At 41.9% G+C, this 14,202-nt stretch overlaps 1 protein-coding gene across 3 annotated transcripts in view; it reads right to left on the reverse strand.

Moving 5' to 3' along the window:
- Positions 1–4,648: 4,648 nt before the first annotated feature.
- The window catches only part of LOC145343241 (LHFPL tetraspan subfamily member 2 protein-like), a 170,400-nt gene continuing 160,846 nt past the window's right edge, over positions 4,649–14,202 (reverse strand). For 2 of the 3 annotated variants that reach the window (XM_080189339.1, XM_080189340.1), the window contains one exon: positions 4,649–9,084. In XM_080189339.1, coding sequence (XP_080045465.1) covers positions 8,828–9,084 — 257 coding nt within the window. In that variant the 3' untranslated portion in view covers positions 4,649–8,827. The remainder of the gene's footprint in view (positions 9,085–14,202) is intronic. The other variant, XR_013886692.1, reaches the window with a different exon arrangement.

Raw genomic sequence — 14,202 nt, forward strand, 5'->3', positions numbered from 1 at the left:
TGAAGACTTGTCTATCTTGATGTTTCTCAAGAACCCCAGTATCACCATACTTTTGATCTCAACATGACTCAAACTATCTACACACCCTTTCCCAGACTCATCCTCCACAAATCCTTCTCTTCAGTAAATACTGATAAGAGTACTCATTTAATATCTCGCCCATTTTCCTCTGGCTCCACACGTAAATTCCCTCTCTTGCCCTTTAAATGGGCCAACCTTCTCCCTGGCTACCCTCTGCTCTTTTTATTTATAAGGCCTTGGAATTTTCCTTCATCCTGCCAGTCAATGTTTTTTCATAATCCCTTTAGCTCTTCTTACTCCTTGCTTAAGTTTCATTCTACTTGTATTCCACACTTGCTTTGTGTGTTCCCAGCCTTCTAGCTTTGACAAATGCTTCCTTTTTCTCTTTGACTAGGCTCACAATATCTCTCATTATCCAGAGTTCCCAAACCTTGCCATACTTATCCTTCATCCTTACAGGAATGTGCTGGTCCTGAATCCCTATCAACTTGCACTTGAAAGCCTCCCACATGCCAGATGTTGATTTGGCCTAAAACATCTGCCCCCAATCTACATTCTTCAGTTTTTGCCTAATGTCGTAATTAGCTTTCCCCCAATTTAGCACCTTAATTTGAGGACTATACTTTATCCATCAGTGCTTAAAGTCTACTGAATTGCGGTCACTGATCCCAAACTGCTCCCCTACTGAAACATCAACACCTGGTCGGGCTCATTCCCCAATACCAGGTCCTTTTCCTAGTTGGACTATCTACATACTGTTTCAGGAAGCCCTCCTGGATGTTCCTTACAAACTCTGCCCCACCCATGCCCCTAGCACTGAGTCCAAGTCAATATCAGGGAAATTAAAATTTCCCGTCGCAACAACCCTGTTACTCTTGCACCTTGCCAAAATCTGCCTACATATCTGTTCTTCAATCTTCTGCTGGCAGTTGGATGGCCTATAGTAAACACCCAACATAGTGACTACACTGTTCCTGTTCCTGAGCTCTACCCATATTGCCTTGTATGAGCCCTCTGAGGTGTCTTGGACTTGCATGCAAGTCTTCTTGAAAAGGGACCTGTCAAAGGAAGAGAGATTACAAACACTAAATTTTCATAACATTTTACATCTTCCTGCTTTGTGAAGGCTGCTTGTTATAAGGCAGAGTTATTTCCAAATTGTATCCAAAACTGTACAATTCCAGATTTGAAACAAGTATAGAGATGGTTGTCTTTATACTTGTTAAAATCACTGGGACTCGGGATGTTCATTTCATGGCATTTCTTCCATTGGAAGTGCTTTGACATGCCCATATTCAGCTGGAAGCATCAAATAGCTTGATCATGCTAACTTGCAGTGATTTAGTTGATGGACACTTACGAAGTGTGATGGTGCGACCATGGAGACATCAATGGTTATTTTCCCAAATTAGTAATTTGCAAACGTGGGCAGCAAATGGTGATGCTACTTGGGCATAAGGTGGCCTCTCAGCCAAACCTGACCACATCAAGAATGAGGTGATCTAATTGAACCATGAGGTTCTGAGGGGGAAATTGCTGAAGATCAGGGCACCATTTTGAAATGCCACCCTAGCACAGCAAGCAAACCAATTCACCCTGGAACAACCCCAGCCTCAGTACTGTCATGGCATTGCCTGGGCATGACCCCTTCCCCCAAGTGCTGCACTCACTTGTGAGGCCTGTTCACCAGGTGCGCGTCTTCAGACACCAGTCATGATTCACTCTGTTTTGCCTCATGCTGCCACAGGTGGGTTTTCTAACTGGGAGGTGGGAATGTTCCCAGTATAGGGGGCTGATAATGTTCCCAAGATAGAATATCTGGAAATGTGCCCTATATCTGACAAGGGAGGGTGATAATTGCATTGTGTTTACATGCTGGTGTAAAATATGACTTTGCAGCTCTTGATATTTTACTTCCGGTTGCTGGGTGCACCTGACCTGAATGACCAGAAAATCCCAGCCAAGAAAGATGAAGAGGAATTTCTTCTCAGAAGATTTAGTTTCTGAAATTCTCTTCCACGGAGCTTTGGGGGCTTAGTCATCGAATGAATAAACTCAAGGTTGAATTATATTGATTTTTGATTTGAGTTTAGGATTATTGGGGCCAGGCAGAAAAGTGAATTTAAGGCCACAATCTAATCAGTCATGATCTGATTGAATGGTGTAGCAGTCCTGATGGGCCGATTGGCCTACGGCTGCTCCTGTTTCTTATCTTGTGACCGTGCAGGTTTGAACTTGAAGATGGGATCATTTATTTTATCTTGTTTTTGGCATTTCGGAATAAGCTTGTTGCTGTTTTCAGTGAAGCTGTCTCAATAATTAGTAGCAGGTGCTATCCAAATGAACACAAGACATCTCATTAGGCAAAATAGAGGCAACATTAAAGCATCTTTGAATAAATTGTTAAAGGTCTAAGGTAAAATGGGGAGGGAATTTGGGCTAACAATTCAAGTTTGGTTTATTTGGCCCCTTTCTACTGCCATTCCAAAATATTAAGCAGTAATCCACATGCCAAGCTAAAGTGACTACTGTTGCTGCAAGCATTTGAGATATTGGGTTACACTGATGCTTTCCCAATGAACCACTTGACTCAGCCAGGCTTTCAGTTGATGACAGAGCTAATATTCACTGCATCACAGAAAATTTAAGGGCATATAAACAGTGGTCAAATAAAACAATGAAAGGGTAGGATTACAGGGGATTTGAGGGGGGAAAAAATTCACCGAGGGTGGTGAGAATCTGGAATGCACTGCCTGGGAAAGTAGTGGAGATCAGAAACCTTACAACTTTTTAAAAAAAATATTTGGATGAGCACTTGTCCCATATCCTTTGAATGTGTGAGGTTGTGTTGGAAAATGGGTTTAGCATGACTTTAATGGTAATTATTGTTGGTGCAGAGCCATAGAGATGTACAAAACAGAAATGGGTCCTTCAGCGCAACTCTTCTATGTTGACCAGGTTTTCTAAACTGAACTAGTAACTATTTACCTGTCCAAACATTTTTTTTAAATGTTGCAAATTGTACCTGCTTCTGCCACTTCTAGCAGCTTGTTCCATATATAAGAACATAAGAACATAAGAAATAGGAGCAGGAGTAGGCCATCTAGCCCTTCGAGCCTGCCCCGCCATTCAGTAAGATCATGGCTGATCTGTCGTGGCTCAGTTCCACGTTCCCGCCCTCTCCCCATAACCCTTAATCCCCTCTCTTATCAAAAACCCATCAACCTGCGTCTTAAAAATATTTAGCGAGGCAGCCTCCACCACTTCAACGGGCAGAGAATTCCAGAGATTCACCACCCTTTGAGTGAAGAAGTTCCTCCTCAACTCCGTTCTAAACCGCCCCGCCTTTATCTTGAGGCTGTGCCCCCTAGTCCTACTGTCTTTTTTGAGCGGGAAGAGTCTCTCCACCTCTATCCTATCCATCCCATTCATCATCTTATACGTCTCAATGAGATCTCCCCTCATTCTTCTAAACTCCAATGAGTACAAGCCTAGTTTATTCAGCCTCTCCTCATAGCTCAACCCCCTCAACTCCAGTATCAGCCTAGTAAACCTCCTCTGCACTCCCTCCAAGGCCAAAATATCTTTGCGCAGGTGCGGCGCCCAAAACTGCACACAGTACTCCAGCTGCGGCCTCACCAATGCCCTATAGAGCTGCAGCAAGACCTCCCTACTTTTATATTCAATCCCCCTCGCTATGAAGGCCAGCATCCCATTCGCCTTCCTGTGTGTGGGAAAAGTTGTCCCTTTGGTCTGTTTTAAATCTCCCCCCCCCCCCCCCCCACCTCCCCTATCCTGAGGAAAAGACCCTGATTGTTCATCTTATCTATGCCCCTCATGATTCTCTCAACCTCTAAGATCATCCTCCTACACTCCAGGGAAAAAAGTCACAACCTCTCCCCATGATTCAAACTCCCCAGTCTGGTAACATCCCTACAAATCTTCTCTGCATTCCCTCCATTCCAACAATGTCCCTCCTACAGCAGAATGACCAGAACTGCGCGCAGCACTCCAAATGCAGCCCCACCAACTCGATGGACCAAAGTGCCTTTTCTGTACTGTATGACTCTGAAAGTTTAAAAATGTTGAAATCTGACATAATAAATGCTGGAAATTACAGCAGGCCAATCAGTATCTGTAAATAGGCCCTCTTTCAATTGTCCTTTTTCCTGGCAGCTTCTATTGGAACTTCATCCAACACGTGTAGATGTTTTTCAGAATACTGATGAATTAGAAGTAGGCCATCTGGCCCCTCGAGCCTGCTCCACCATTCAACAAAATCATGGCTGATCTTTCTGTAGACTTGGCTGCATTTGCCTACCTTAACCCGTAATCCTTAATTCCTGTACTGTTCAAACAATGCATCTATCTTTGCCTTAAAAACATTCAACGAGGTAGCCGCAACTGCTTCACTGGACAGGGATTTCCAGATGCTCAACCCTTTGGGTGAAGAAGTTCCTCCTCAACTCATGGTGTATTTCCATTGTTTTCTGGGTTCTTTGTGTCACTGGTTAGTTGCAGAATAATATTTGGGGAGAAAACAACTGCACAACATTGAACCTATAATGCAACAAGGGCTATGTTTCGCAACTTAACAGTATGAAACAGCCACCATGTATGAAAGACAAACAGCTTTAATAAGCAATTTTTATACTCTAATTTTCAGCATTTTGGAAACATGGAGGAAATCCTTACAGCATTGCTGAATTCTTTCATTAGGTAAGTCATAGGGTAAATGGCCAGCTGGGACTGTTCCTCGGGTCAGTCCACTGAAGAGCAACACTCAATTTCCAGAAATGAGGTTTGGTTACGGTTAACTATTTGTAATCACACAGCAGTTAAGTAATAGTGGTTATTGGTGTCCCAATAATTAATTTCAATATGTTCCTGTAATTTTCATAGTCATGAAGTACAATGAAATTTGGCTTTAGGGCCTGTGTTCATTTAAAAAAAAACAGTGAACATGCATTGGAGCAGGAAGTTGATCTATACTGACTGAGACCATATTATTTCCAACTGGCCATTTAACAATCAACTGTCACAGTATTTCATCATAATGGTAGAATCCAATCATTACAGTGTAAATTGTGTGCAAATAATTTTGAGGGAGCTGAATAAAACCTTCCTCTGTAAATTCTTCACGTTGGATTTCTCGATCGTACCTCATTATCCAACCCAGGTAAGCAGAACCTGATTTCTGCTATTGAGGTTGCTATACATGTAGCAGAGATGGATTGTTAAAAATGGTCATAACTAATGATTGAATGCTGTATCCTTTATCCAATACTCTTCATAACTTGTATTAAATTTGGTACAAAATTATATTGCAGCAATCAATTTGAGAATTTTACCTTTGCCATTTTATCAACATATGTTGCTTTTTTAAAAAAGGCACCAAGATTCCCTGGCCATTACCAATGTTGCTCTTTGGTCCCTAGAAGTCCCACAACACATCATAGTAAAAATACTCGTCATTCTTACAACCTTGCCCTTTCTGTGGCTTGTGGGATCCTCCACCTTGACTGCTTCTACAAGGTATAACAAAGGTCAGGAATTTGGCAGTGTCTGTCTCACTATATGCATCACGCCACCCTGCCGCACATTTTGGCAATTCTGTTTTACCCAACAATTACTTTTGGTGACCTGGTTGGGTCAGGGGTTTGGCAGGAAGTTGGAAATCTGATTCTGATTGTTCCACATTCACATGACCCAGTGTACACCAAGATCGCTTGTTTAGTAATACTGCTTTTATTAAGAAATGGGAAACAATTTGTTGGATTTGGGATACTTCAGCTTCATAAACTGAGACCAGTAAATTAAAACAGATAAGACTCATCAGCCCTAATCAAAACCTTTTCTCCTCCCATGCACACATGCATGATAAACAATGTCAATTTTTAAAATCAATTATTGCACATATCTCACACATTGTATTAATTTTAAATAATGGTTAAAATTTTACAAAAGACTATGGCACATAATAAACACAATGGGTTACAGAACAATGAACATTAGCCAAAAAAAATTATCTTTCTCATTTAAATGTGGTCATTATATAATCACAAAGAGCTAGTAATACACAGGTTTAACAATACAGATGATGGTTATCAAGCCAGCTTCTGCAGTCCATTCATTTTCCTTTATTCACAAGAAAACTATGCATCTTGGACTATCTGTCTTTGCTTCCACAATAGTTTTGTACTTTAGTAACACCTCCAGGTTTTGGATGCACCTTTGCCTTTAGTGCTTCTACATTACAGCTAACCAGCTTTGGAATGTACAATTTTTATTTTGGTTTCCTAATTCCAGTTTCTCATTATTCTTCAATGTACATGCAGCAAGTAGGTGTGCCTTTTTCATGTTTCACAAAATAAATTACATTGAAATTATTGAGGAACATTTATTCTTTCATGGGGTGTGAACATCACTGGCAAGGCCAGCATTTATTGCACATCCCAAATTGATCCTGAGTTCTTGTAAGCCCTTCCTGATAGCTGCAGTCCATCTGTAGGTACACCCACTCTGCTGCTGGAAGAGTTCTACAATGTTGACCCTGCAGTAGAGAAGGAATGGATATAGCTCCAAGTGAGGATGCTGTGTGCCTGGAAGGAAAGCTTGTAGGTGGTGGTGTTCCCGTTCTTCTGTTGTCCTTGTCCTTGTCCTTCTAGGCAGGTCGAGGTCGTGGGTCTGGAAGGTGCTACATCTAGCTCTATAAAACAGCTGTAGTAATTTATATGAAATGATTTAAAAGGTGATTCTTAAAATCACATCCACCAATTCCTCAAACTGTTACACCTTTAGTGTATCATATTTAACTGGCACTTGAAGATTGAAATGTTCCACAAGGTTAAATGACACTATGTATTCCTGATGCTCATTTGCATTGAACATTGCTAGTAAAATGGCAAGTTATGTAAAATGACTGGTGATTGGCAATACCCTATAATAAAGGTACAAAGGTTCTCAGTCAAACATAGTGGTATTAGGCATTTTCTTTGGCAAATGCATAAATGGATAGATCACAAATAGCATTAGAATAGGAAATACAATTAGAACAGTTAAGCACTGCGCTTAAGTGATTGGTACTAGTGATGGGAGCTGACTGCTGGCCTCTTTAGTATTAACAGCAATGTGGCTTTCATCGAATGGAAGAGATTCACAGTTCAGTGGCTCTGTGCTTCATGCTGGCATTTAACAGCTGTAAGAACGCTGGCATCTCTACATCATTTAACAGCTGACCAGGGACATTTGCTGAGATGAATGAATTGCAGAGTTGGGCCTGTAGCAGTCATGATGGCCCCAACAACAATTACATGCTGTTGTATGCTGAAAATGCTGTTGTGACCGCTGAGGCCTTACCATTTGTATGCTGTTGTTTCAATATGAAGACAGTTTTTAACAAAAAACTTTGTTTGCACTGGTAAAGATTTTCACAACTACCTTAGCTAATAACACTTTTTTGGACTATTTGCTTCACTCACCTCTGCTCTCAAGCATGTTTTGGAAAAGCTTTCAAACAAGTCAGTGTTACAGTCCTTCCACCCTCCACCCACCATGGCAGATTTGAAGGTGGGAGGACATTTAATCCGGTGCGTTGGTTAGTGAGGGGAACCCTGAAATCTTCCACTGTGGTAAAGGCCTACAGCTGACCTTCATGCCTCATCCATCATAACTTATCCAATTGTATTAATCTGGTGGCAGATGAGCCTATTGCCACACAGGGAGCACAACAAGCATTGGTTGTGGCCTCCTGGGGAAGGGGGAATGATTTCATTCAAAGGGACTCGCTATCTGATCAAGGAGTGGGAGAGCTGCGCAGTCAGTCCATGTCCTTGCTCTCTTGATATGAATCCATCTTGCATTTGCATCCCTCTGGCTTGGGTCCCCGCATGATCCCCCTTTTTGGCTTTACCTGGAGTGGCTACCACCTCCAACCCGGTGGCGCTGCTGAGCAAAAGAAAGGCTAGCCTTGGATTGGCCAGCAGCTCTCAAAAGGTAGAAATGTCCATTCTTGGGGTTCTGAAAAGAGCGTTGGTAACAGGTTGATTGCTCGATCGGTGCACTCAAAACAGGCAAGACATGGATCTCTTGCTGGTTCTCCAACTAGCGGCCATGACTCCTATTGCCTTCAAAATTCCCCCGCACTTGCCTCCAAAATGAATGGCGAGGTGAAACCAGTTATGCATGTTATCTTAAGTGTTTGGGTGGTTCCTTTAGGATGAAGCATGATCTCCTGCTCAATAAAATTGTGAACTTCACTGTCCCTTTTCACTGGGATCTTCATTCAGTGACATGCTGGCAAAATTGGAAATGAGATTTGTGTTGCACCCGTTTCAAAAAGATCGTGGATGTCATAACAAAAGGTGCAGGCTCCATCTCACACAAAATCAAACTTTACAGTGGAAAATACCTTCCCTTAACAAATTTAAAACAGGTTTCTAAAATCCAGCATCATTTGTGTGCACGTAAAAGTACTTCTTTAGCCCTCTGATGCGAGAAGGTTTTTTTGTCTTTTGACAACTCACAAAATACCCCAGATTGTGCAGCATCAGAAGACAGTTTCTTTAAATAAGAAAACACATCATCTGCTCCGAATGAAGAAACACCATTCAGACTTTTCCCCGTCACAGTTGTAGATTGTGCGGCATGTCCAGTTCTATCAGTCGCGGGATGGAATTCTGTCTCAAATCACTGCCATATAAATTCATTGGGAAAGTAATAAGATGCTAAAACTCCCAATGCGCTGTTTCAAAAACTTAAAAAAAAAATTAAGACTCCCCATGAAGTGAAAAAAAAATCAAGAAGCTCACAGCAAGCAAATGAGATTTTTCCCTTCTTCAATCTCTTCCTGCACTCTATCACTAGATGTCGCAATTTCTGCTTGTGCAGATAGCACGGCACAGAGGAATGTGAGGACAGTACCACCAACCGCGGTGTAAAAGGCCCAGCCCAGAGAACAGGCTCCTAACTGATAAGGTGAAACATCTGGTCCACAATAGTCCATCACCTTCTGGGAGCCCCATCCAGCAGGATAAAGGATCAGACCAAGAATTAGAAAGAGGCCTGAAAGAAATCACAAATCAATTATTTTAATATGTGCACAATATTGTCATCCAGGTATCTTGATTTACAAAGGAAAAAAAATCCTCCTTACATCCAGCTTTATGATGCATTAATCCAAGGGTTGCTGCCCTGGTTGTACTGATTCATGCTGAGGGTTGCCGCAGCTCACAACCTCACCTACTGTGCCCAAGAGGACACTTTTTTATATTTAAAGCTGGAATGGTGAATGCTAGCACGTATTTTACTTTTGACTGTGGGAATATGAGTTCACTTTCTACAAAGGATGATTGGATAGAGTTTAGGTTTAGTTTATTTATTAGTGTCACAAATAGGCACTGCAATGAAGTTACTATGAAAATCCCCCTGTTGTCACACTCTGGCACCTGTTCAGGTACGCTGAGGGAGAATTTAACATGGCCAATGCCCTTAATCAGCATGTCTTTTGGACTTTGGGAAAAAAACTAGAGTATCTGGAGGAAACCCACTGCAGACATGGAGAAGATGTGTAGACTCCACAGTGACCCAAGCCAGGAATCGAACCTGGATCCCTGGCGCTGTGCAGATGGTAGCAGTGCTAACCACTATGTGCCACCGTGCAAGATCAAGAGTGTGAAACCTAGCTCATTGTATTCCGGGGAGGAGGAACAAAGTTGCAGCATCTACCGCTCACAAACTAAGTAGGGTCCTTCCTGGCTTTTATCACTCAAACAACAAAAGTGGTATATACCTACCAAGTGACCAGAGGCCAGCTGTACTAGATTTAAATTTAAACTGCTACTGTCAGGCCACTAAAGTTGAACAGCCATTGATGCATGAAGCTTTACTGCTGCATTATTGATCAGCAATTAAAATGACGTGAAACAATTCTAGTTAGCTCTTACAGACTGATATTTTAGTACTGCAAACTTGCTTTGTTTTACATTCTTGGTCACTGATCTGGTGTAAAAATTTCATACCATCTTCCTCCTTGCCCCGATACACATCTTTGATAAATTACACTGTTTGCATTTCTCAAGCATATCCTGTCAGCTATATTTCCTTTGCCTCCATCTTACTGGTAGAACAAACAAACACACAGGAGATATTTCCCTTCAAAAAGGTAGAAAATAGTAACTCCTACACTGGTCTTTTTACTGTGATGGACATCCCTGTGAGGAAAATTGAATGCAGTTATTCCATATGTAATGTTTTAACCAAATGCATGGTCCCAAGTTATTTACAAAAGAAATCACAATCATCCTATAACAGAGCAGAAATGTACAGTGCCGCTTTTAATAAGAGACTCAGGGCTGGCGTTATAAAAGAAGACTACATTGTTTTCTATTCATTTCTGGAAGCACATCTGGCTTCCTTCTGTTGCTCTTTGACAAGTTTCATATTTAGCTGCTGTCTGCAATGGTTTATTATTATACATGAAAATCATCATGATACAGGCTGTAATTTAGGTAATTACATCTAAAATTCTTGTCTGAAATATGTAGTGCGAGGTTTTGCTTTAATGTGCCACACTTCAGAAGTGACAAAAAATGTCAAAGGACCAAAGAGGAAACTGTGCCAGTCGACCTTACAAAATGTTTAAAGACAGAACATATAGTGTCAGTGCTGTGCATCACGTAGTCCCTTCTGTGCTTGTATCAAACATGTTTGTGATCATGAGTTTTAGCCCCTTATGGAGACCCACCAGGAATGATCTTTTCTCAAGGGTGAAGCTGAAATAGGCAACTTCTGACAGTGGTGCATATACTGATGAGGTGCCAGAAATATATGATGGCTCTGGTCTGCAAAATTGCTTTATAAAAGCAGAAACTATACTTCTGACTGTTTTTGTTTTTCTCACAGATGTCACAGGAGTACACCAGAAGAAAATACTGCTCTAATGATTTCCCCTCCTTATAAATAGGTTAGTGTAAAGATGCTCATTTACCAGCTTAGGGAGAACACAACTTGTTTATTTACAGGTTAAAGTGTGCAGAGGTTTAGTGGCCTTGTGGCTGCAATCTGCGCCTGAGATGACTCCGAGTACAGGAGCTACCAAGGTGATTCCCTCCCATCCTGCTCCCTGATTGATTCCCTGGATCATGTGATCCTTACTCTGCAGATTGATCCTTAAAGGGCCGATCACCACAATTGGTAAAGCTCAATTTTATTTTCTGTGTGCGTTTAACTAAATACACACAGGATTCCTTCTTCTAATCCAACTCAGGAGGTGAACAGCGACAGTCAGAAACAGCAGAGCAAAATAAGGCAATTGAACAGTCTCTGGTCTGATTACAACATGTTTTTCAACTCCAGCCACTGATCTTCAAACAGTGAGAGTCCTCACTGGGGGAGTGGGGGAGGATAGGAGAGGTACACTGGGCTGATACCTGAGCAAAGCAAACTGATATTGTTCCTGGTGAGTAATGTGGCAATGTGCGTAATTATGTGGGGTGATGTGGACAGGGCCTGGGTGGGATTGTGGTTGGTGCAGGTTCGTTGGGCCAAATGGCCTCCTTCTGCACTGTTGAGATTCAACGATTCATTATACAATGTGATAATGACCAGATAATTTGTTTTTTGTGATGTTGATTGAGAGATGGCTATTAGCCAGCACTCTCTCACTACTCCACTGTGTCAGTCAAGACTGTCCTGTTTAAGTCCTAGAGTGGGATTTGAATTCAGACCGTTCTGACTTGGAGGCAAAAATGCCCCCAAATTAGGCACAGCTGATACAGAGCTGTAGGCATGGCTGCTAATGGTGAACAACGTGATTGCAGAATAGGAGGAAAAATTACAGCAAAGGAACAGACCCTTCGGCCCTCCAAGCCTGCACTGACCATGCTGCCCAACTAAACTAAAACCCCCTACCCTTCCAGGGACCATCCCTCTATTCCCAACCTATTCATGTACTTGTCAAGATGCCCCTTAAAAGTCATTACCGTATCTGCTTCCACTACCTCCCCCGCAACAAGTTCCAGGCACCTACTATTCTGTAAAATAAAATCTACCTTGTACAACTCCTTTAAACGAATGCCCTCTCATAATTGACTCTTCCATCCTGGGAAAAAGCTTCTGACTATCCACTTTGTCCATGCCTCTCATAATTTTGTAGACTTCTGTCAGGTCTCTCCTCAACCTCCGTCGCTCCAGTGTGAACAAACCAAGTTTCTCCAACCTCTCCTCATAGCTAATGCCCACCATACCGGGTAACATCCTAGTAAATCTTTTCTTTACCCTCTCCCAAAGCCTCCACATCCTTCTGGTAATGTGGTGACCAGAATTGAACACTATATTCCAAGTGCGGCCTAATTAAGGCTCTATAAAGCTGTAACATGACTTACCAATTTTTAAACTCAATACCATGGTCGATGAAGGCAAGCATGCCGTATGCCTTCTTTACGTCCTTTTCCACCTGCATTGCCACTTTCAGTTACCTGTGTACTTGTACAGCCAGATCCCTTTGCCTATCAAAGGATCTGGGCATACAGGGAGCACAGAGATTTCAGAGGGCTGGTGGATTTTACAGAAATGAGGGATAGGGTGGTGAGAACACGGTGCGATTTGAAAACAGGAAGGACATTCTAAGAGATTTGCCAGATCGGGTGCGAATGTAGCTTAGTGACAACACGGATGATGGATGAAGTGAGATGGGTATTGTTGCAGGAGTTTCAGATTAGCTCAATTTTTCGGAGGACGTGGATGGGAGATTGACCAGGAGAGTATTGAAATGCTGATTGTCTAGAGGTAACAACTGTGTTTCCAGCAGTAGCAGAGACGAGCAATGTTACAGAGGTGGAAGCAGGAAGTCATGGTGATTTAATGGAAATGTGGTTAAGAGCTTATCTCCAGATCAACTACGATACCAATGTTATAAATGGTCTGCTTTCATTACAGATGATTCTTTTGCAACACTTGTATAGACTGAAATTGCCTCAAGCAAAGGCTTATCCCATACTCACTTGAAAGCCACAACTGAAGCTGCTCCCACTGTGTGCTCAGGCATTGTATCCAGATCCTAACCATTCACTAGAGAAAACAGCCTTTCCTCATGTTGCCATTCACCTGTTGTGAAAGGAATGTGTGTTTTCTTACAATCTGAGATCAAAGTGTTTCGTGCAGGAGGTGTGTACATTTTTACCCTGAGTGGTTGTCTCAATTTAAATATTCCCAGCAGCAAGCTGTTTTATGAGTTTTAACATAAAGAAGGTTATTTATTATTTGCCTCAGACATTGTGAGTTGAATCTTTGGCTGGAAAAAACATCTTGTAAAGCAGAGAATTCTTAGTAAAACGCAGGGCTTCTTGAAGTTGAATTGCCAAGGGTCTTGTTCTCAAGGTCCATCTGAAGTTAGAGCAGGTTAACGAGGATCATTATCCCACTGTTAAGATATGACTGCTGACTACCTTAGTTGCTTAGTTACTGCAGCTGCTTAGATGGCTGGTTCTTCTATCTCCATGGGCCAACTCTTACTATTGAAAAGCTGGCTCTAAATATAGGTGTCTCTCACCCTGTGGTGTGTTAGGCTGACAAACATCCTGTGTTGTGTGGCTTTTTGAAACAACCAATGTCTTTTCATTACTTTGATAGCTTATCATCAAAATACAAAGGCTTTCATCTAACAACCATTGTGTTTTGCTGTCTCTTTTATCCCTGGTGAAATATGGAAATAAGTTATCTACAAACCCCAATATCTGTACGTTTTGGCCTATCCTTACACAATGAGATGTGTGATTCTCACAAGTGGCAGTGATGTTCCTTCACATTTAACCAGGTATTGGCTGCAGACTCAAATGTCAAAAGTCACATGGTATGCTGCAGGCATCTTAACATCTTTTGTGTCCCATTTTTAAAATATAGCTTTACAATTTGTCATATCTTCATTCCTATGCGCCCCCTCATTCTCAACCCTTTTGCCAATAGGAACAGTTTCTCTCCATCGACTTTCTTCTGGTCTCTCTGGATTTTGAACATCTCAATCAAAGCTCCTCTTAGCCTTCTCCTCACAAAGGCGAGTACAGGAGTTGGGAAATCATGTTGCAGCTATATAAAACCTTGGTTAGGCCGCATTTGGAGTATTGCATGCAGTTCTGGTCACCACACTATTAGAAGAACATGGAAACTTTGGGGGAGTGCGAAGAA

This window comes from Carcharhinus amblyrhynchos, chromosome 5 (genome assembly GCF_965287045.1).
Source record: "Carcharhinus amblyrhynchos chromosome 5, sCarAmb.v2.hapA, whole genome shotgun sequence".
Classification (NCBI taxonomy): Eukaryota; Metazoa; Chordata; class Chondrichthyes; order Carcharhiniformes; family Carcharhinidae; genus Carcharhinus; species Carcharhinus amblyrhynchos.